The sequence below is a fragment of the Parasteatoda tepidariorum genome, chromosome 8 (genome assembly GCF_982258835.1).
Source record: "Parasteatoda tepidariorum strain Cologne lab strain chromosome 8, Ptep-v5.0, whole genome shotgun sequence".
Lineage (NCBI taxonomy): Eukaryota > Metazoa > Arthropoda > Arachnida > Araneae > Theridiidae > Parasteatoda > Parasteatoda tepidariorum.
In genome coordinates, this window is record NC_141762.1 from 107,962,303 (window position 1) to 107,982,467 (window position 20,165).

The 20,165-nt window shown below is 35.6% G+C and overlaps 1 protein-coding gene across 1 annotated transcript; it reads left to right on the forward strand.

Annotated features, from left to right (window-relative positions):
• The first annotated feature begins 833 nt into the window (after positions 1 to 833).
• LOC107447168 (major facilitator superfamily domain-containing protein 6) lies at positions 834 to 19,585 on the forward strand. The gene is made up of 4 exons (XM_016062017.4): positions 834 to 999; positions 9,925 to 10,079; positions 14,476 to 15,762; positions 19,267 to 19,585. Exons 2-4 carry the CDS (start codon positions 9,941 to 9,943, stop codon positions 19,452 to 19,454), a joined length of 1,614 nt encoding a protein of 537 aa, XP_015917503.1. The 5' UTR covers positions 834 to 999; positions 9,925 to 9,940; the 3' UTR covers positions 19,455 to 19,585.
• Positions 19,586 to 20,165: the final 580 nt, after the last annotated feature.

The following is a 20,165-nucleotide window of genomic DNA, read 5'->3' on the forward strand; positions in this document are numbered from 1 at the left end:
AAATTTACATGCTGGTGGATAGGTAGAGAATAGCACATTTGACCTTGGAAAGAGGGTTTTTTATATCTTTCTGGACAATATATTTAAATGTTAATAGGTCTCAGTAGCGTGGGACTGATCAATTTCCCAAGCTACTAAAGCCACATCATCACATTTTTTGAGATAGTTAGATCAATATTATTACTTTCTTGTGGGAAAGGTTTTTAAACGTTTGCGCTTTAGATACAAGCACTATTTATGGATTAGATTTAAAATATAATTGTTTTAACATTACATATATATATAATAAAATAAATAAATACAAGAAAACACGAAAAAAGTTAAGAAAAACAATAAGTTATTTTTGTGTGTTATTTTTACTTATTGTGTTCGATTTTATTTGTTGTAATTTTTGTAAAAAAAATTTTTGAGTGCTCCTCACACTATTGTATTAATATATTTTGCTTTGGCTATATTGATACAATTTCAGAAAGCACTCTTTTTTGCGGATATAATCGTATGGGCTGATGAAAAGATTATATCTTTTCTTTTCTTCCGGTCTTTAAAAAAAATCATCTTTTTTTTTTAATCAGTTGTTTGTTATTTTCTTAATTATTATTTCCCCCCCCCCTTTTTCATATGTCTGTAATTTTCCTTTGTTTTATCTTCATTTTGAACTTTATTTTAATATATATATATATATTAAAATAAATGGGAGACGATCTGAAATAATTTATTCTATGTATGATTACATAATGAACTAAACTAAAAAAAAAGAAGAAAAATTACCTGTTTTGGAGATATGGGGGATTGTAAATATAAAGTTTTTATCAACTGTGGTATATGTAAGTTTCTATTCTTCAGTATTATCTTTTAAGACAAAGTAGTCGAATTCGTGAATGGGGAAAAGAGAAAGCAGTTTTAATTTATAACAACGTTTACACTCGTATTTTTCGAAACAGAAGTAGTTATTAAAGAAGAGCAGAAAGATTTGGATTTTATTGGTGTGCATTATCAAAGGTAAATTGATTTGAATTGTTGGCATATATTTTAAGTGTATTCTTATCCATTATAGGGTCACTTTTTAATAGTACTAAGTTAAAATATTTTTGGGATTCAGATTGGTTTATTAAAAATAAAAAAAATTCATTTAACTTATTGTTTAAAAGGAATATGATTTTGAACACATATTTTTTAATGGAAAGGTTGAGTTTTTAAAATTTTATTTAGTGTAATGCATTGAGCTTCTGTGCTTATATGAAACTGATTTTATAAATTCTACGTTTATAACAACAACGAAAAAATTTTATTCTTAAAAACCACGTTTTTGTAGTGGAGAATAATAATTAAAAAACGAAAAACGTGGGAGGCATGAAATACATAACAGTAACAGTATGTGTGCTCATGAGAATATGTTTATGTATATCTGTAAATGTATGTGTATGTGGTTGTGCGTGTGTATGAGTAAGAAAATGTGTATATGTATATGTACTGTTATGTATTTCATGCGCCCCGCGTTTTTCGTTTTTCGAATTTTTGTTTTTTAACTATTATTCTCCACTACAAAAACGTGTTTTTCAAAAATATTATTTTCATTTTGATTTTTTTTTTTTTTTTTTGTACTCACTTCCAAAATCTCAATTTCTTCACTCACTGTACACAAAACTTTTCAACTGACTTGTGGCACTTATTTGAAATAATCGAATCGACAACAGAAGACAATAGCGAAAATATTAATTTTTCTTTAATTTTAATTTACTTTGTATGCCTTTTTTTCTCTTCATTTTCGTGCATTGTCATCCAGTTCTGGTGCCAAATTTGAAGTCTGTAGCTAGTCGGGAAGTTGGTTTAAAATCGATTACAAAATTCCACCCGAACAGACATACACGATGGCAAGTTGATATAAGAGTGGTAATAATAACAGAATGCATCAGAGGAAATAGCTCCCCCAGTATTGCTTTCTCTCCCTACTTTACCGACATTTATGTGATATTTTCATTTCATATTTTCTGCAGTTATCAAGAGATAGTCGCTCAATAGGAAAATAACTTGATTGAACTAATGAATTTGGTAAGAATTTCAAAATAAAAAAGGTTCAATATAGATTATAGTAGAAGGCCGTAACGTAAGTGTCAAAATGCTAGTTGACATATTATGGAATTGTTAAATAAAAGAACTGTTGAATAAAGATGTTTCATTGTTGCGTTTTTTTTAGACATTTTTTTCTTCAAAACCAACCCGTCAGAGAGGTATTTTTTTAAAACGCATAATATTTTGGCTGATAAAAATTCACTTGCGTAGAAAAATTTGTGAAAAGAAATAATTTCTAAACTTGTAGTGACCGAAATATTATTCCTCATACATAACAGCTGTTAGAGAAAGTCACGACTGAACTTGAAAAAGTACGGTGTCTTTCATTTACTGCGTTTTTGGATTATTTATAATATTTTTATCCAACAAAAAATTTCAGAAATTTAAAATATTTTCGTATTTGCTATCGCAATGCTCGATTACGCCACCTGGGGAGAAGACCGGCTCCATGGCTTGATCCCTTCCTTCTCCTCCTCTTCTCAGTAGTATAGAAATGTACTGCCATATTCCCCCCTTTCTTAATATTTTTCGTATTTACTTGCCAAAAATATTATTTAAAAATCTCCACGACGCTTTCTTTTGGAATTATGTTCAATGTAGTTGTCAGTTCCATATAATTTTCTAACTTAAAAGTTTTTAATCTATTTGAAAATCAAGAAAGAAGCTAACGTACTTCCTACTCCTATGACTCTCCACACGCTAATGGTGAAAGCATACGAAGTGTTGCCAAAGGTCGAGAGTTATATTTTTCGGCAACCTGTAGCCCATTTTGATCACGTATTCCGAGTGTTAAGTTTTGAATTTCTTATAGATTACTTCGATTATATCACCTTTTTTTTTAATGTCTTTAAACGCACTAACAACCACCTCAAAAAGTAAGTCGATTTGTCAGAAAGTGATTCAAGAGGTGATAATAATCTTATAATATAACCATCGTTTAACAGCCGATCCAATTTTGGGTTTACGACAACTGATGTTTAACTAAGTAGCCTTGTAATTTCGAACCCAATCCAAAAGACAAGGGAACTCTTGGATCAAGTATTGGCAGAAATTTGCCTTCGTGATAAAACTAACCCGCATTTGCGTTACATTGTGAGGAAAACAACAAAAAAATCCCACGGTTAGCCTGACGGCAAGGGGACTCTAACCATAATTCGTCTACGACTAAGGATATTTTAGTTAATCTCTATGGTCGGTGCAAGCCGAATGCGGAATTTTTTCAACCAGCCATTACTGGAATGCGAACGCTCTATCCCCTGAGCCATCACGGCTCAAGTGAAATTTATATCGAAAAGTTGTCCATGTGGCTTAAAGTCAGTTGGCAATGTTTAATGGTAAAAGCAGTGTATTTTTATGCATGTGGTCACGATATTTTAAGTTACGAAATCGACACAAAAAAGTTTTTTCTCTGAATAAACACATATTTTTTTCGTGGGATTCGTATTTATGACCCCTAAAATATAGAGGTAGTTGCAATCTGGAAAATAGGGTCCCAACATTTTGATCACAAGAGTGGTCAAAAGTTTTGACCCCTTAATGTTAATTTCACTTTTTGCGTACTTCGTTATTACTCGAAAACTTTCAAAGCGAATTGAAGCATTTTTGCACACAATTATAAAGTTTGTTTGTCCGAAGCTAAACTCCATGTAAAAAATAAATATTTCTCACATTTTATTTATTAATGGTCGAAAATTCTTGAATTGTAAGGTATACAATATTTTACGTCATTTTAAAGAATATGATTTTACATGGACAAATAAAAAAAAAAATAATGCGTGGAGTCCCTCTGCTCGGAAGAAGTTAAACTTCGCAACCTGCGACGTTAATTGTAGAAGAATCAGCAGTCGTAGAAGGATCACTAGTTCTATTCAACGACTCTTTTTTCTGCTCCGCTCACTTCCTTGCTCTGTAATAACGGTAATATTGTGCATTTTTCTCTCGTGGACCTCTCGAAATAGAGAAAGTGCTTGTGGTTGCCTCATCGTCTCGCCATGGAAAATGTATTTGTATTAATAATGTATGGGAATGCGTCATAATGTAATTTCAGAAGAGAAAACCTAACATTCAATTGATATTCACAAGAGATGTACCTTGACATAACCTTAAATCCGTTGCATTGTTTTCACTCATTTTTTACAATTGTTATCCACTAAATTTGAAAATAAAAAATAGTACCCTATTAAATTTTATGTGTATCAAAACAAACTAAGAAAATATTTATAGAAAAACAATACTTTTATGCTAGTGAGAACCAAAACAATATGGAAATGAACGAGGGAAAACTGGATACTACCACGTGATTTCCCGGCCAATAAAAATGTAGCGTTAAATGTTTAACGCAACCTTGTTGGAAGTCGCATAAGAAGTATCACTTCAAAAATTTGAGCAATCGGTTGAATAGTTCCTGAGAAATTCAATTTTTAAATATATGACTATTTTCTAAGACCATGCAGAAATCATCGTCGCGCGAATGATGTAACAGTGGCACTGAATTGCAGACCACCATCACATTTTGAAGGACAAAAATTTATTTACTTAAAACTTATTACCAAATTCCAATAGCAGAGGAAGATAAAAAAATTTAAAAAAAACAGGTGTTTAGATTTTTTGAATTTAATAAAATGGGTTCCGGCTTAAGAATTGCTCCAGCAACTTTCCAAATGTTTATCAATAAAGTTTTCATGAGCCGTGATTGCTCAGGGGATTGAGCGTTCCAATAAAGTGAACCGGGTTTGAATCCCAGCGATGACTGGTCGATACGATTTCCCCATCCGGTTTATACCGTCCACAGTGCTGACGTAAAATATCCTCAGAGACAGACGGATCATGGGTTAGAGTCCCCTTGTCGTCAGGTTAACCGGGAAAGGTTCTCGTGGTCTTCCTCTCCATGTAACGCCAACGCAGGTCAGTTCCATCGAAAAGCTTTCCACGAAGGCAAATTTACTCCCAAGAGTTCTCTTGTCTTCTGGATTTGCTTTAAAATGACAAATCTACGGAGTTGAATATTAGTAGTTTGAAACCCAAAAATTGGGTCGACTGTTCAACGATGGTTATAAAAAAAAGTTCTCGTGATACTAAATGTTCCTTATTTGGACGACATCTTAATAGCGTCGGAAAATGAGGAATAGCACTTTATGGAAGTATTTAATAGAATCCAACATTATGCATCAACTAATCGAAACAAGGCCGTAGCCAGGACATTTGCAAAGTCCATGCAAAGTAAGGGGAAAACATTGTAACAAATATTGTTTATTCTGTTTGCAAAAGTTAAACTAGTAATTAAAAAACATTACATAATAATTATTTTTCAATTAATATTACATAATAATTATAATCAATTTGTAAACAAAGTTTACAAAGACATGCGACGGGGATTTGAAGAAAATTTTTCGATTACTTTTTTAGGGCAAACCGGAATATCCCGAAATATGCTTAATAAAGTTGGCCCTGTTAGCCTTTCTTCTTTAGTAGCGTTTCTTGTTGCTGTTTTTACGCGTTTAAGAGTAGAAAAAGTTCTTTCTGCTGTTGCTGTGGTGATTGGCAACGTAGCCAATATTGATAACAAGCAATAAATGTTTGGGAAAAAGATACTGTCACATTCTTCCATTGCTGAAAGTGCCGTATCTGGTCTACTAAAGGGTTCACGCAGGTTCTACTTTGATGCCCATACTTCCATTTCTCCCATGAGGTTTTCTATGTCAATGAAATCTGCGTAGATTCGGAAATAGCATACATTAATATGCTGAAAAACGATTGATTTCGGGGGAGTAGTCTAACCGAAGGAAAGATGAGCCAAAAGGGCAAGTGAAGATGATGCACTAGCGAAGGTGGTGTACTGGGAAAAGGTTTGATTCGACAGTTTTTGTTTTTCTTTTTACTGAGAGGCTCAAAGAGAGTCTAAAAAGTTTAAATCCCAGAATTTCGGTTGGGGGGAATTTGTCCCGACGGTCCCCCCCCCCCTGGCTACGGGCCTGAATCGAAATCTGTCATGGTTTGGGATGACATCAATCATCTGTTTTGAAATGGTAAAAGCCATGACAAATTACAAACTTCCCAAAACTATTTACGAACTCCTTTGGGAATAACTATTATGGAAAACACAGCTAAAACTCTCTTAAAATAGATGTTTAAAAAGTTCAATAAAAAAAAAGACCGATAGGAAATTCCATGAACAAAAAGTGAAAAAAAGATTTATCCAATTATGCTTTATTAACCATTCCAAATCTCCGTGACAGAATTGCGGCGACATTGTCGCAGAACGTTACAGAGTTCTTGCAGAAAAATTTTTCTTTGGAAATGTAAAAAAAAAAAATCAGTTTTCTTTTCTACAAAAATTTACATATACAGGGTGATTCTAAAAAGATGGGCAAAATTTTAGGAAGTGATAGTACACACCCAAGCAAACAATTTTTATCAAAGAATGCATGATCGAAAACAAAACGCAAAGGTGCTGGAGCATTTGGAAAGTTGTTTGATGCAAACGTGAAAACTCCATTCCTGTTGCGAGTTACTGCGCTGCGTTACTTGTCGCCAAGCTTTCGGCCGCTGCAGGGAAAGTTCGTGACATGCCTGGTGTGTTTCAGAATGTTCGTCTATCTTTTCTTCGTTATTGTGCTGCTTGCATAGCCGCTGCCGGCCACTGTTTTGAACACTTATTGTAATCACATGTCATTAAATTTGCTTTTATAACTTAACTTCATCGTTCTTTGTGTGTTTTGCCTCATATAAGAACATAAACTTTGAAGCCCTCTAGCGGTTTTGCGTTTTGTTTTCGACCATGCATTCTTTGATAAAAATTGTTTGCTTGGGTGTGTACTATCACTTCCTAAAATTTTGCCCATCTTTTCAGAATCACCCTGTATTTCAAACAATACAGAAAGTTCGAATCGTGCATTTGAGTACTTTTCAAGGCTATAATTCTATCGAATTTTTGAATTTTGCTATTGATTTCTCCACAGTTTTTAAATCCGATATTTTTTTTCGATATTATTTATTATAGCATCTTAATCTCGAAACGAAACACGCGTTTAAGGAGTTCGATTCGAGTGATATCGTCGTTGATCTTTTTTTTAGCTATGAGGACCATGTGAATTTCATGATTTTTAATTACTTTTTTTTTTTTACTGTGATGATTATCTATATATATATTTCTCTTATACGGCGACAAAAAAAGCCTCATTACAACTCCCTGAATGGCAACGCTAGAAAATCGACCAATGATTGCAGCTAAAAATGTCACATGCCAAATCTAGCTCAGGTGGCTCAACATATAGCGCTTTTAAAAACGGAAACTGAAATAACCAGAGAGAGCATTCTCTCCAAATGTGATCTCTTCCGAAATTCACCCTATCAGCTGCGGCAATCTCATACTATTAAGATAGGCAGAAGTGAGTAGTCTTTGTCGATAGATCTCTATTTTAGTATTTTGTCGAAAGCGCTTTTTTTCACGAATTTATATATTACGAATTTATTTGACGATTTTTGATTTTATACTATACAGCACATTTATAATAGGTTTAACGAAATCAGTATACCTAAGTTAGTTTATGATTTTGCAATATACCTAAGTTAGTAGCGTGCGAAGCGATCTCAGTTTGCGAAGCAAACCTTATAAGATTGCGTAGCAATTTTCGGGGGTTGGCGAGCAGGGGGCGCATCCCACTAGTTTACAAAATTTAATGATTTGGAAAAGCGCACACATAATTTGCGCGATTTTCAACCAACGAAATGCGAGAATATCATCCATAATATTTAAATAAAAAATTATTACTTATTCAATTTAAAAAAAGTTATATAGTCTTTTTTGTAAACACAGCGTATTTGTTACTTTCAATTAGTAACATACATGTTTGTCATAATTAAAAGTATCTTGAAGAAAGATATTTTTTGCTAGAGAGATTAGTCGCAGATGGCTAGAAAAATTCTGCTACAGGGTCCCAAATCCATATCTACCATTAGCTTCACGTATAGATGCCTCTAATTTCGGATGTGTTGAACAGCAATATGAAGACGGGCACCTTAAAGCACATAAGAACGGTAACTTCTCCTACTTCTTCTTCTTCTTGCTTGAGCTTGTCAGATATGTGGCACCTCTGCACATGTTGCATATATCAACGGTAACTCTCTCCAATCAAACATATCTGGCCGAGTATCCGTACTAACCATTTGTCTATCAGCAAAAGAACGAGAAAGCATCACTTTACAATATATTTCAGAATTTTCATCACATTTTGGTGACATCGAAGGGGAAAAGAAAATAGTGTTGCAGATCCAGAATATAAAATCTATTTCTGAAATAGATTATGATGAAATTGCGTAATCGATAATAATTATCTTACTTGAACTCGTCTCGGAACCATCTTTGAATTTCAATTCTTCTGGTGCGATATTTCGACAACAAAAATTTATTCTCATGATTTTCCAATGCACATATTTCACAGCTCCTGGTGTCAAATCTACAGTCAAACAAATGGCTAAACGTTCGAAAAGATGGTAACATGCGCATCAGAAGATACAACGTACATCCAATGGGCAACATACGCGTGCTCAGCTTGTTACCGAGAAGATTTGGCATTATTCACGTTGATATCATAGGACCATTTACCATAAAATCTACTCCGCATGTGTTTTTGTTGTATGAAATGTTTTGATTATGTCGGCGAATCTGTAATTGATGCGTTGTCAAACATTAATGTGGGTTTTTTTTGGGGGGGGAGGGGTTTAAGAGTTGTGGAATATTTAAATACAGCTGTACTGTGGATTCGGCTTGGTTACCATTAAATTGTTGTACATGATAGTTTTGTAAGGTTTTTAAAGACAGTTAATAATAAAATAAACCGGAGCTATTTTAATCCACTTACAATGGAGACTAGGGAAGTGTGACTCGCCAATTTAGAAATAAACTGGTGGGATGTATGCCTTTATGAGGAATAATTTTAGGGGGCAACATTCGTTTCGGCCCATAGAAGGTCCTATGAGAGATAAAAAATAATTCAATATATAAAACAATCGGTATTTTATTACTTCAGTGCAGACTATTAGATATGGTAGTTATCTCATACTCCAATTAATTGGTTAATTAATTAATTATTAATTAATTTGCAATTACATACTCCAATTAGTTTGGAAAAAGTTTTTGGAAAAAAAAACTAAGTTTGATGCCAATTTTTTTTAAAATTAACCTAACAGGTTTTTCTGAACTGTTGTTGTAAATTTACGTCGCACTAGATCTGCATAATGGGCTATTGGCGACGGCCTGGGAAACATTCCTGAGGATGATCCGAAGACATGCCATCACAATTTCGATCCTCTGCGGAGGGGATGACACCCCCGCTTCGGTAGCCCGACGACCTGCGCGGGAAGTCGAGCACTCTACGGTAGCACAGTTTAACGAGGACCCATACCGCACACCCTCGGTCCCTACGCAGACTGATCCAAGAGGTCACCCACCCGCACACTGACCGTAGCCAGTGATGCTTGACTTCGGTGATCTGCTGGGAACCGTGTCTTAACAATCAGTCCACCGCGAGACCAGGTTTCTCTGAAAAACTACAGATATATTAAATTTTCGAAATCAATTTTGACAATAAATATGTATTATATAGTACGCACAAAACTAATTGGAATATGAGATAATTACAATAACTAATAGTCTGCATTGAAGTAATAAAATACCGATTGTTCTATACATTGAATTATTTTTTTATATCTCATAGGACCTTCTATGGGCCAAAACGAACGTTGCCCACTAAAATTATTCCTCCTACCAGTTTATTTCAAAATTGACCCTAGTCTCCCTTGTTAGAGCAATGATTTTTAGTGGATGGTTCAATAACCCAATATTTTGTTTTATAGATAGTTCAAATTTAAAATGATTGAAAATAAAGAGATGAGCATAGGATCGATTGCAGCCGCGGGTGATTCCAAAAAAGAATCCACAAAAAAATCCTTTTTCCACATAGACAGAGAGATGATCCGGTTTAAGGCCCATTTCTTCTTATCCATAGGTGGTAAGTTCCATTTTTTTTTCTCTATCTACGCAAGTTTAGTTAAGCATAAAACAAGAAACACTTTCCAGTGCAAACTCTGCAAGAAGAATCTATTCAACTTTGGCCCGTAATATTGGTATCTAATAATGAGAGCAAATTTTCCGTAACCTTATAAGGTTAGAGTTGATCTTGAGGTGGGCCATTCCGAGTTGCCGACAACACGAACATTTCATTTTGTTTTATAACCCTCGCTGAACAGCAATTTTTGGGTTTACGACTTCTAATGTTCAACTACGTAGCCTTGTCATTTTGCACCCAATCCAGAAGACAAGGGAACTCCAGGATCAAGTATTGGGAGAAATTTTGCCTTCCTGGAGGATTTTTTGATGGAACTAACCCGCATTTGCGTGAGATGGAGAGGAAAACCGCGAGAACTTCCCATGGTTAGATTGACGGCAAGGGGACTCTAACTCGTGATCCGTCTACCACTGAGGACATTTCCCGTGTGCACTGGGGTCGGTGCATGCCGGATGCGGAATTCGTATCAACCAGCCATCGCCGGGATCGAACACCGGTTCACCTCATTGGAAGGCGAGCGCTCTATCCCCTGAGCCAACACGGCTTCTATACGAACATTGGCGATAGTTTGCGATATGATAAAATCATACATTTATCCAAAACATTGATATTTGAGCTGTAGGATCCCCTCCGCGGAGAATCAAAATTGTGATGGCATGTCTTCGGTTCATCCTCCGGGATGTTTCCCAGACCGTCGCCAATAGCCCATTGTGCAGCTCTAGTGTGACGTAAATTAACAACAACAACTTGAGCTGTAGGTAGATACTTTATTTAATGTCGCACTAGAGCTGCACAATCTTAATCATTAGTCAAGCTAATGCAGGCTAGTCTGTATCTGTAAAGAACATTTTATGGGAAAAAACCAATTTCGCTTTTGAATTGCATAAAAAGAAAGCTAAAAAAAGTTATCTTAAAAATAATATAAACAATCTGGGAAACATTTCTGAGGATAATCCGAAGACATCGCAATTTTGATCCTCTGCAGAGAGGATGGCTCCCCTGCTTTTGTAACCCGACGACCTGCCCGTGAAGTCGAGCACTTTAACGGTAGAGCAGTTTAACGAGGACCCGTAACGCACACCCCCAGAAGCAGAAAGTGCCTAAAACTGTGACAAACGTCACAGGACAAACGAAGTCCAGCAGAACAATTTGTATCTTAAACAAGTGACAGCGATTCTAAAAGACCATATGCTTTCGATGGAGATGAAGAAATTGTTGGAACAACAGACCAGCGAACGTTTGTGTAAGTTTTAATGTTCGGACCTTCATATCATAGTCATTTATTAATAAGTCATCATCATCGAGATAAACAAAATTTTGTACTTCAGAAGTGATTAAAAAAGTAACAAATCAAGAATGTTTGCTTTGGTTTAAAAAATAATGTAGTGTATCTGTGTATGATCCTGTATTTTAATCAATGAAAATATAGTATTTTAACGTTGACTTTTTTGCTGTGAAATGCTTGCAGAACATTTGTATAAATTAATAAATCCTGTTGCAGAACATTTGAAAATATTCTGCTTATGGGTGCGCACCCTCGGTCCCTACGCAGGTTGATGATCAAAGCAGTTCACTTACTAACAGTAGTGCTTGACTTCTACTGGTAACAGTATCACTGCTTGACTGTATTTGAGTTGTAATGTTTTTTTTATAAGTTTTACTTGTGTTGCCACTAATAAACATTGCAAATGAAACAAAAGTATTAAGCCTAATATTAAGCAAAGTTACGAAGTATTGTTCCTACGAATGCGGATAAATTATAAAGCAGTCAGCTCATCACTATTTACGCCACCGAAATTTGTGTAGGGTTTTTTTAACTCAACTTAGGTAATAAAGCTCAAAGTTAAATCGGAAGTCGTCATGGAGAAATCTTCAGATGAAGTCATCGGCTCACATTGGGCTGTCTGGCGAACTATGATGATGATGAGGTTATAAAGTTTCATTCCCACCGATTACAGTCATGTCATAAATTTTGCCAACCTTTGTGAAACAGAGAGCTGTCTTCAGTGTTCCTATAAGTACAATCTTAATTCCTGTTTCTGCTCTAAGTTTTGATTTAGGAGTTTTCAATTTTGTTTTATCTTATAATCGGCGTTCAACGCAATTTTGAGTTTACGTCCATCAATGTTCAACTCCGTATTCTTGCAATTTTGAACCAGACTTAGAAGACAAGAGAACTCCTGCATCAAGCATTGGGACAAACTATCAATTGTGAAATAAATTTTTTGATTGAATCAACCCGCATTTGCGTTACATTGAGAGGAAAACCCCGAAAACCTGCAATAGATAGTCGGATGGCAAAGGCTTTCTCTCCTATGATACGCCTGCACCGGAGGATATTTTTTTTGTCGTGGCGAGCCGGGCAGAATTTTTATCAACCAGTCTCCACTGAGATTCGAACTCGGCTCACCGCCTCAAGAGGCGAACGTTATATCTCTTGAGCTACTGTGGTTCTAATACTGTGTGATTATGTTTGTTTACTGTGCTTGGTAACTTCATTTGCTTCATATGAAGATGGTAATAAAAGTCAACATGTTTTGAGCGCAGAGAAATAGGACTTCATTGTCATGACTCGCCAGACGTGAATGAAAAAACAAAAGTGATTGAGAAAAGAATACGTAAGGTTGCCAATGGAAAATTATTCTACCACATAGAATTTACAAAGTACCTTGCCAGTGCAACTTTAGCTACATCGCACAAACCATACTTGCTTTAAAATTTAAAACTAAAGGAACGCTATGTTCACCATAAAGGATGCGATAAATTATATCTTGCTGCGCATTATTGGAACGTTGGGCATAAATTCCATTTCAATAATGATAAAATTCTTTCGATCCCCGTCACATCTTGATAGAATCTTGTTTTATTCATATGAATTTTCTTGTTAACAACATGAATTTCTCCCCACCTCTCCGTCGTAGGTGGAAAGGCCTAACTAATATTTGCCCTTATTTCTCTCGACCATTGTGGTTTTTCTTGTCTCATTTTCTGTTTCACTCTCGGTCACCGCACTGTGGGCCAGTAGACCATGACCTTTGGCCAAAAGTCAAAAATTAAATTTTCAGCTAAAATATGTGTAGGCAGTTTTAATATAGCCCAAATTAAGTATTCATCATCATTCCAAACATTATAATTTACATTTTGGACCGACGAGAGTACAATGTAATGAAAAATATGTTTAAAAAAAATTTTTTTTAAATGTAACTTTTAAATTTTTATTTCAGACATATACCTAGGAATTTCACCTTACTGTTACACTTTTATCGGAGTAATTAGTTAGTGTTAAATTATAATACAATTTTTCAATTTGTTGGATAAGTTAATACTCTTGACAAACTTATAGTTTATATCTTATCATCTGACATTTTACAATGTTTGAATGACTTTCCAAAATTAGTTCCTAATTATTAAGTAATTAGTTATTATTAATTAATTAATTAAATTAAATCCAGAAAGTTCCACGAGGTAATTAGCTAAACATTTTTTTTTTTGTTGTCTTCTTTGATGTTTCTTCTTTCGAAAACCCCTGCTCCATTTTGCCCGTATAGCAAAGGTGGACAAATATACCGAAAAACAAAAGTTATGTTTTTTTTCATGTTTTCGCGTTATTTTGTAATATTATACTTCGGAAATATAATTTGCTTTTCATTTTCAATATAAAATTACGAAAATTACTATATTTTTATTGCTATATTTAATCATTTAAACGTACTAAATTATTATTTTTATTTTTGCCCGCCATATGTCAGCCGCCATTTTGTTTTTTTGGGTATTTTTAGTGTATTTCAAAATTTCAACTATGAATTCAATTTTCCTGCACATAAAACCCCCCAAATTTTATCAAAATACTAATTTTGGCCACGAAACCTTGGATGCTGGCCCATTGTGCACCACTGTTTTTCTTGTTTTCTTCTTCAACTTTTTTTATGCATTTTTTGTGAGGGCAACTTTACACTCTCCGTTTCAACTCACTTATTTTTTCTTCTTTCTCGTCTGGTTAGTCTTGAGAATGGGCGCCTATTTCTTTAGTCTCGAAACATGTCCAATTCGGATTTTTTTTTTTGTTGAAGCAAATGAAGTTTACATAATCAAGTATGTATAACTCTAGTTTTCTTAGATTTATTCTTTCAAGTGTTACGACAGAGGGACGCAAAAGTTGATCCCACAATACGACAAGTGTCTCAATTCTGGTAGTGGCTATGTTGAAAAATAGCTGAAACATTATTGTACATGTTGCCAGTAAATATGATCCTGAAAGTGCCAGTTCTTTTCTCTAAAAAATTCGGGAAACTTACTTTCTGGATACGCCTTGTATTTTATTCATTCTTTTTCCTTTCAGCTATGGGTGTAGCTCTACCGTATTTACCAATCGTTGCCAGGAACAGGATCGGTCTTTCTGCAACGTCATTGGCCGCTGTTCTAACCACTCAGCAGCTACTCGCCGTCATCACGAAGCCAGTCATTGGATACGTAGCTGATTACTTCAACAAACTGAAACTGATTATAATAACACTCCTGACAGTACAAGCTATAGCCCTTTTTCTCGTCATTGCTGTTCCCCCAATCCACAAGTCAACAACAATTGATTTCGGGGGGGATGAATTCACAATGATCATCGCAAGGCCCTCACTGAATGTAGAATTTATCTGCGTCAGCAGTGCTAACGCAACTGCGCTTTGCTTTAAGAACAAAAATAGTCCTGAAGTCTATGGAACAGAATTAAATTGCAGTTGCTCAGTAGCCACGCCTGTGCCATTGGAAAATGTCACCGATACCCACGAGCGTTGGGGCACGTTGAAATCCGTCCCGTTAGATCAGGGTGAAACGTTTCCTTGCATGATCTCCAGGAACAACAATGGTGAAGGAGTCAGCGATTTTGCAACTCTCGAATTTTGGATGTTTGCTATAACGACGACATTGATGAGCACGTGCGTCAGTTCCGTTTTCACCCTCGGTGATACGGCGTGTTTTGAGACGGTGGAAAAAGTGAAAGGCGATTTCGGAAGGCAGAGAATGTTCGGGGCAGTCGGATGGGGAACAATGTCAGCCATAGGTGGACTCCTGATTGACTTGACTCACGATTACGTCGCGGCTTGGGTGCTGATGGCAGTTTTGAAAATAATAACTATTTGGAACATTTCGCAGTTAGATCTGGTGAAACCTCATTTCTCGCAGAATCTCTTAAAAGACGTCGGCAAAGTTCTCAAGTCATTGGAGTTCGTCGCTTTTGAATGGGGAGTTTTTTTCAACGGATTGGGGGCTGGCATCATGTGGTTCTATTTATTGTGGTTCCTGGCTGGTCTTGGAGCCAACACGTTTCTTTGTGGACTAGTGAATTACGTCCAATGCTTCCTGGGTGAGATACCATTTATGTACTTCTCCGGCTGGTTTATACAGAAACTGGGACATTTCAACCTCATCACCCTATCCCTGCTTTCTTATGCTTTGCGTTTCCTGTGGTACAGCTACCTCTATAATCCTTGGCTAGTCCTTCCCATGGAGATAGCACACGCTTTCACTTATGGTACCTTTTATCCTACTGTGGCATCCTATGGAAAGAAGAGTGCGAAGCCGGGTACTGAAGCAACTACCCAGTCTATTCTTTTTACCACCCATGAAGGCCTAGGTAAGTAAACACTTATTTCTAGTGTTTTGATAATGATTGTTAACTATTATTATTACCGGCTTTTTCATTAAAGTGAAAATTCTTGCTTGGAGTTTATACAAGAATCTAATTGGTTTGATCGTTTTAATAAGTGCAGTAAGAATGGTCTTTAAATTTTTAAAAATTATGTTTCGAACAATGGATGGTATTTTCTACACTAGGTAATGCGGCAAGCTCCATGCCGCCTATACTTCCGGGTTACTGCTTCCATTGTATTTTAAAGCCATTTGGCTCACAACGTGATCATTGTGTTTTGAAATTCTTGCAAACATGGTATTTGATTTCTTATTACTCGTATTTACAATAATAAAGGTGCTAACACGGACGTAAGATGGTGCACAGCTTGCAACAAGAACAAACAGTAATAAACGAATGGAAAGAGGCTAAAACAGAACTGCCGAATAAGCGAGTTATTCCAAATCTAGCAAACATGCCACCTTTTTTAACGATATATCTCTAAGTAACTAAAACAAATTTTCACTTCAAACTCACCAGGTCCCGCAGCGGACTGATCGTTAAGACACGGTTCCCAGCAGATCACCGAAGTCAAGCATCACTGGCTGCGGTCAGTGTGCGGGTGGGTGACCACTTGGATCAGCCTACGTAGGGACCGAGGGTGTGCGGTATGGGTCCTCGTTAAACTGTTCTACCGTAAAGTGCTCGACTTCGAGTGCAGGTCGTCGGACTACCGAAGCGGGGGTGCCATTCCCTCCGCAGAGGATCAAAATTGTGATGGCATGTCTTCGGATCATCCTCAGGGATGTTTCCCAGACCGTCGCCAATAGCCCATTGTGCAGCTCTAGTGCGACGTAAATGAACAACAACAACAATCAAACTTACCAGAATTACTTAATAACATTAATATCTTATGAAATATGGCAGATTTGAGCTAAAAAATTATCTATATCGAAAACAAAATTATCCGTTTGAAAATATCGCCTTGCAGAATAAGCTGTAGTAAGCAGTTGCAAACATTCTTACCGGAACTGGAGCAGGTATGATGCTCGAGATTGTTATTGTTTACATATATATTGAAAACGTCATCCATTCTAACCATTGCAGTACACATTAAAAAAACATCCCAATATTATATTGGAAAGTTTTAATCTTAAACAATTATAAGCTTCCATATGCTGGAAGAAATTTAGAAAATTTCCGGTGTATCCCTTCGCTTATGTTATGCTTACGAGGAGATGTGTCAACAGGCTTAATATTCTAAGAAGTTTTATTATTGTGATTTGTGTTTAAATTTACTCGTAATTTAACCGTTCATAAGAGTTTTCGGTAATTTATAAATTCTAATTGGTCGTGAGCATAAAACAAAATTAAGAAAATTAATATCACGGCGTAAGTAAAGCATAAGGTTTGCCATGTTTTGAGCTTTATTCGGCTATATTTGTGTAAAATATCCCAGTTTGTTTATCTTTTGGCTGGCATCATTGTAGGCTAAAAAGCCAATACCAAGGAAAATAAAATCATGCGCAGAAGAATGGGCAAACGTAAAGTTGCTCTATCAGAGCTGCAGTTAATGCAAGAATATCAATGGTCAGAAGAAAGATTATGGTTTTTTAAACTTAAGAAGATTGGAAAGTTCTGCAAAGACGATATATAAAATAAATTTATATCGAAAGCAAGCTTAATTCGCGACATTGCCGCAATAGCCATTGAACTGTGTGGTAGAGCAAAGCGTTTTGAACATGCGCTTTTTATTAATTTTCTCACTGTCATTGAACAGCCTAAAAATATAAGAAGCTACATCAAACCTCAACTCCTGAATCAGACTATAAGGAAATTGGGCATTGGTAGAAAAACTCATCTTCATGGAGGACTTTCTGAGCAAAATATAACCCACATTTGCTTTACATTGAAAGGAAAACCACGAATACCTGCCACAGATAGTGCAACAATAAGGAGATTCTAAATCATGTCCCATGAACTATTGGGGATATTTTATATCTTGTCTACAGTTAGAACTCCCCCCGCCACAAAGTCTGAGGCCGTCTGCTGCTAGGGAAACAATAATAGCACATTTCATTCTTTACTCTAGGGCTAACACAATAGACCGACCCGAACCAAAACCTGTCCCAAGCAGTGACCCGAGTTGAAATAGTTCGTTACCATAGTCACGGGTCGAGACGAATGGGTCTTTAGACAAACTATACATCTGCGGAACCAGAATCATGTGATTGAATGGACAGTTTTAAGATTAGTGCAAGACTTCCGGGTTATTCCTTAAGCTTGAATTATCCAATATTATTATGCTTTTCAATACAACTTTTAGTTTAACTGTCAACGTAATGAATGGAAGATTCCGCAAGCTTGCTAAGCAATGGTATTTTACACAAATATAGCGAAATTAAGTTTGATTTTTTATACCAAGTTTCATCGTCAACCAAAACGGCAACAACATCACATGATCTAAACCAGGGGTTTCCAACTGGCAGGCCGCATCCGGCCCTCGAAGCCTTTTTTTTGTGGCCCACGAACTAAAATATATCAGTTTTCATTTTTTCGTGCGGACAATTTTCGTAAAAAATCTATAAGGGTTCAAAATACTTTTCTCGTTAAAAAAAAAAAAAAAAAAAAAAATAAAAAACTAATTTTTTTATTTCTGTGAAATTTAACATTCCAACGGTGCAAAAAAAAAAAATTTCTCAGGTTTTACACCCAAGAAATTATTTATTCAAATACAAAAATAATCGTGTATGTTGCTCTTTTTTATTTTTTATTTATTTATTTATTTTTTTGTATTTTGTGAAAATAATTTAGCAGGTACGCATCAGAAATTTTCTCGAAGAAATTCTCCGATTTAACTTTTTGAAACCACTCATTTTGGACGAAATTATTTACATTTGTAAATTTTAAAGCGTATGAAAGAGGGAATGAATATCATGTTTTAGCTAAAGTCCTTGAATTGAATATCGCATGAGCGGAAAAGAGGAAAAAAAATTAATTTCAGATGCTTGAGAATTTTTTTGTTGTTGCTATGATTCCTAATAAGTCGAAAAAAAATTTAATTTATCGCAGAATTAAATTTAAAATAAAAAAAAATCTTGTCCCTAAGTTTTTGATTTAAAATGATACGTATCTAGCATTATTTGTAATGCTTGTAATTTTGTTTTTTAATATTAAAAAAACTTTGATAAAAATATGACAGCAATATTTAATGTTCTTTCTAACATAAAAGAGTCCTATATAAAACTTTGATAAAGTTGTGGCCCGCCATTTGATTGGTGTTTTTAATTGCGGCCCTCGGCCTAATGTAAGTTGGAAACCCCTGATCTAAACCTTCATTTTTACCACCTGGGTAGAACTTATTTTTAACTCTTCGAGACTATTTTGTGAGGAAAAAGCTGCAATTTAGGTGCATGTTACTGTAGAATCTTTGTAGAGGCAGTATTCTGAAAATAGGTAAAAATGAAAAACTTTTAAACATTTAATAACATAACTGATCTCTGTGTTTAGGTGCTGGTCTTGGCTGCATTTTGGCTGGTATTGGCTTTGATCTGGTTGGAAGTCACCAAACATTCTTCTATGTCAGTCTCATGGGTTTTTGTGCCGCCATCTTTAATGCTGTGAATACATACCTACTCAATAGACGTAGCAGCGAAGTTCTTACTCTTTCGCAAGTCAACGTCATAACTCCTGAATAGTGAACTTTTAGAAGAAGAATCATTTCGCCAACTTGATGTTGTAACTTCTCTGAAAACATCTGCTGTACAGTCTACACTTATTAGAAACAAAATAAAAAACAACTTCCTTAAGTTCATGCACATTTATAAAAGCCGTCATTCATTCATAACTCGGTTGAGAGTCCTGAAATTCGCACAGAAGGTAAAAGAGAGAATTTTAGAAGAAAGAATTATCACCGGGGCTTCATACCCCATATCGGTTCACCTGGGTGTGAGACTTATAACAAGAAGTCCGTTTGTAGTGGGAACCCCAATTAATTTATCTTGTGGGGAATTAATTATCGACAATGTCAACCTTCATCTATCAAAAGGTACCTCGGGAAAGAATCTAGTTAACATATCTTATACAGGGTGATTCTAAAAAGATGGGAAAAATTTTAGGAAGTGATAGTACACACCCAGACAAACAATTTTTATCACAGAATGTATGATCGGAAACAAAACCCAAAACCGCTAGAGGGCGTCAGAGTTTATGTTCTTATATGAGGCAAAAACACACAAAGAACGATGAAGTTAAGTTATAAAAGCAAATGTAACGGCATGTGATTACAATAAGTGTTGAAAACAGTGGCCGGCAGCGGCTATGCTGGTACAACGGCGAAGAAAAGATAGGCGAACTTTCCCTGCAGCGGCCGAAAGCTTGGCGACAAATAACGTAGTGCAGTAACTCGC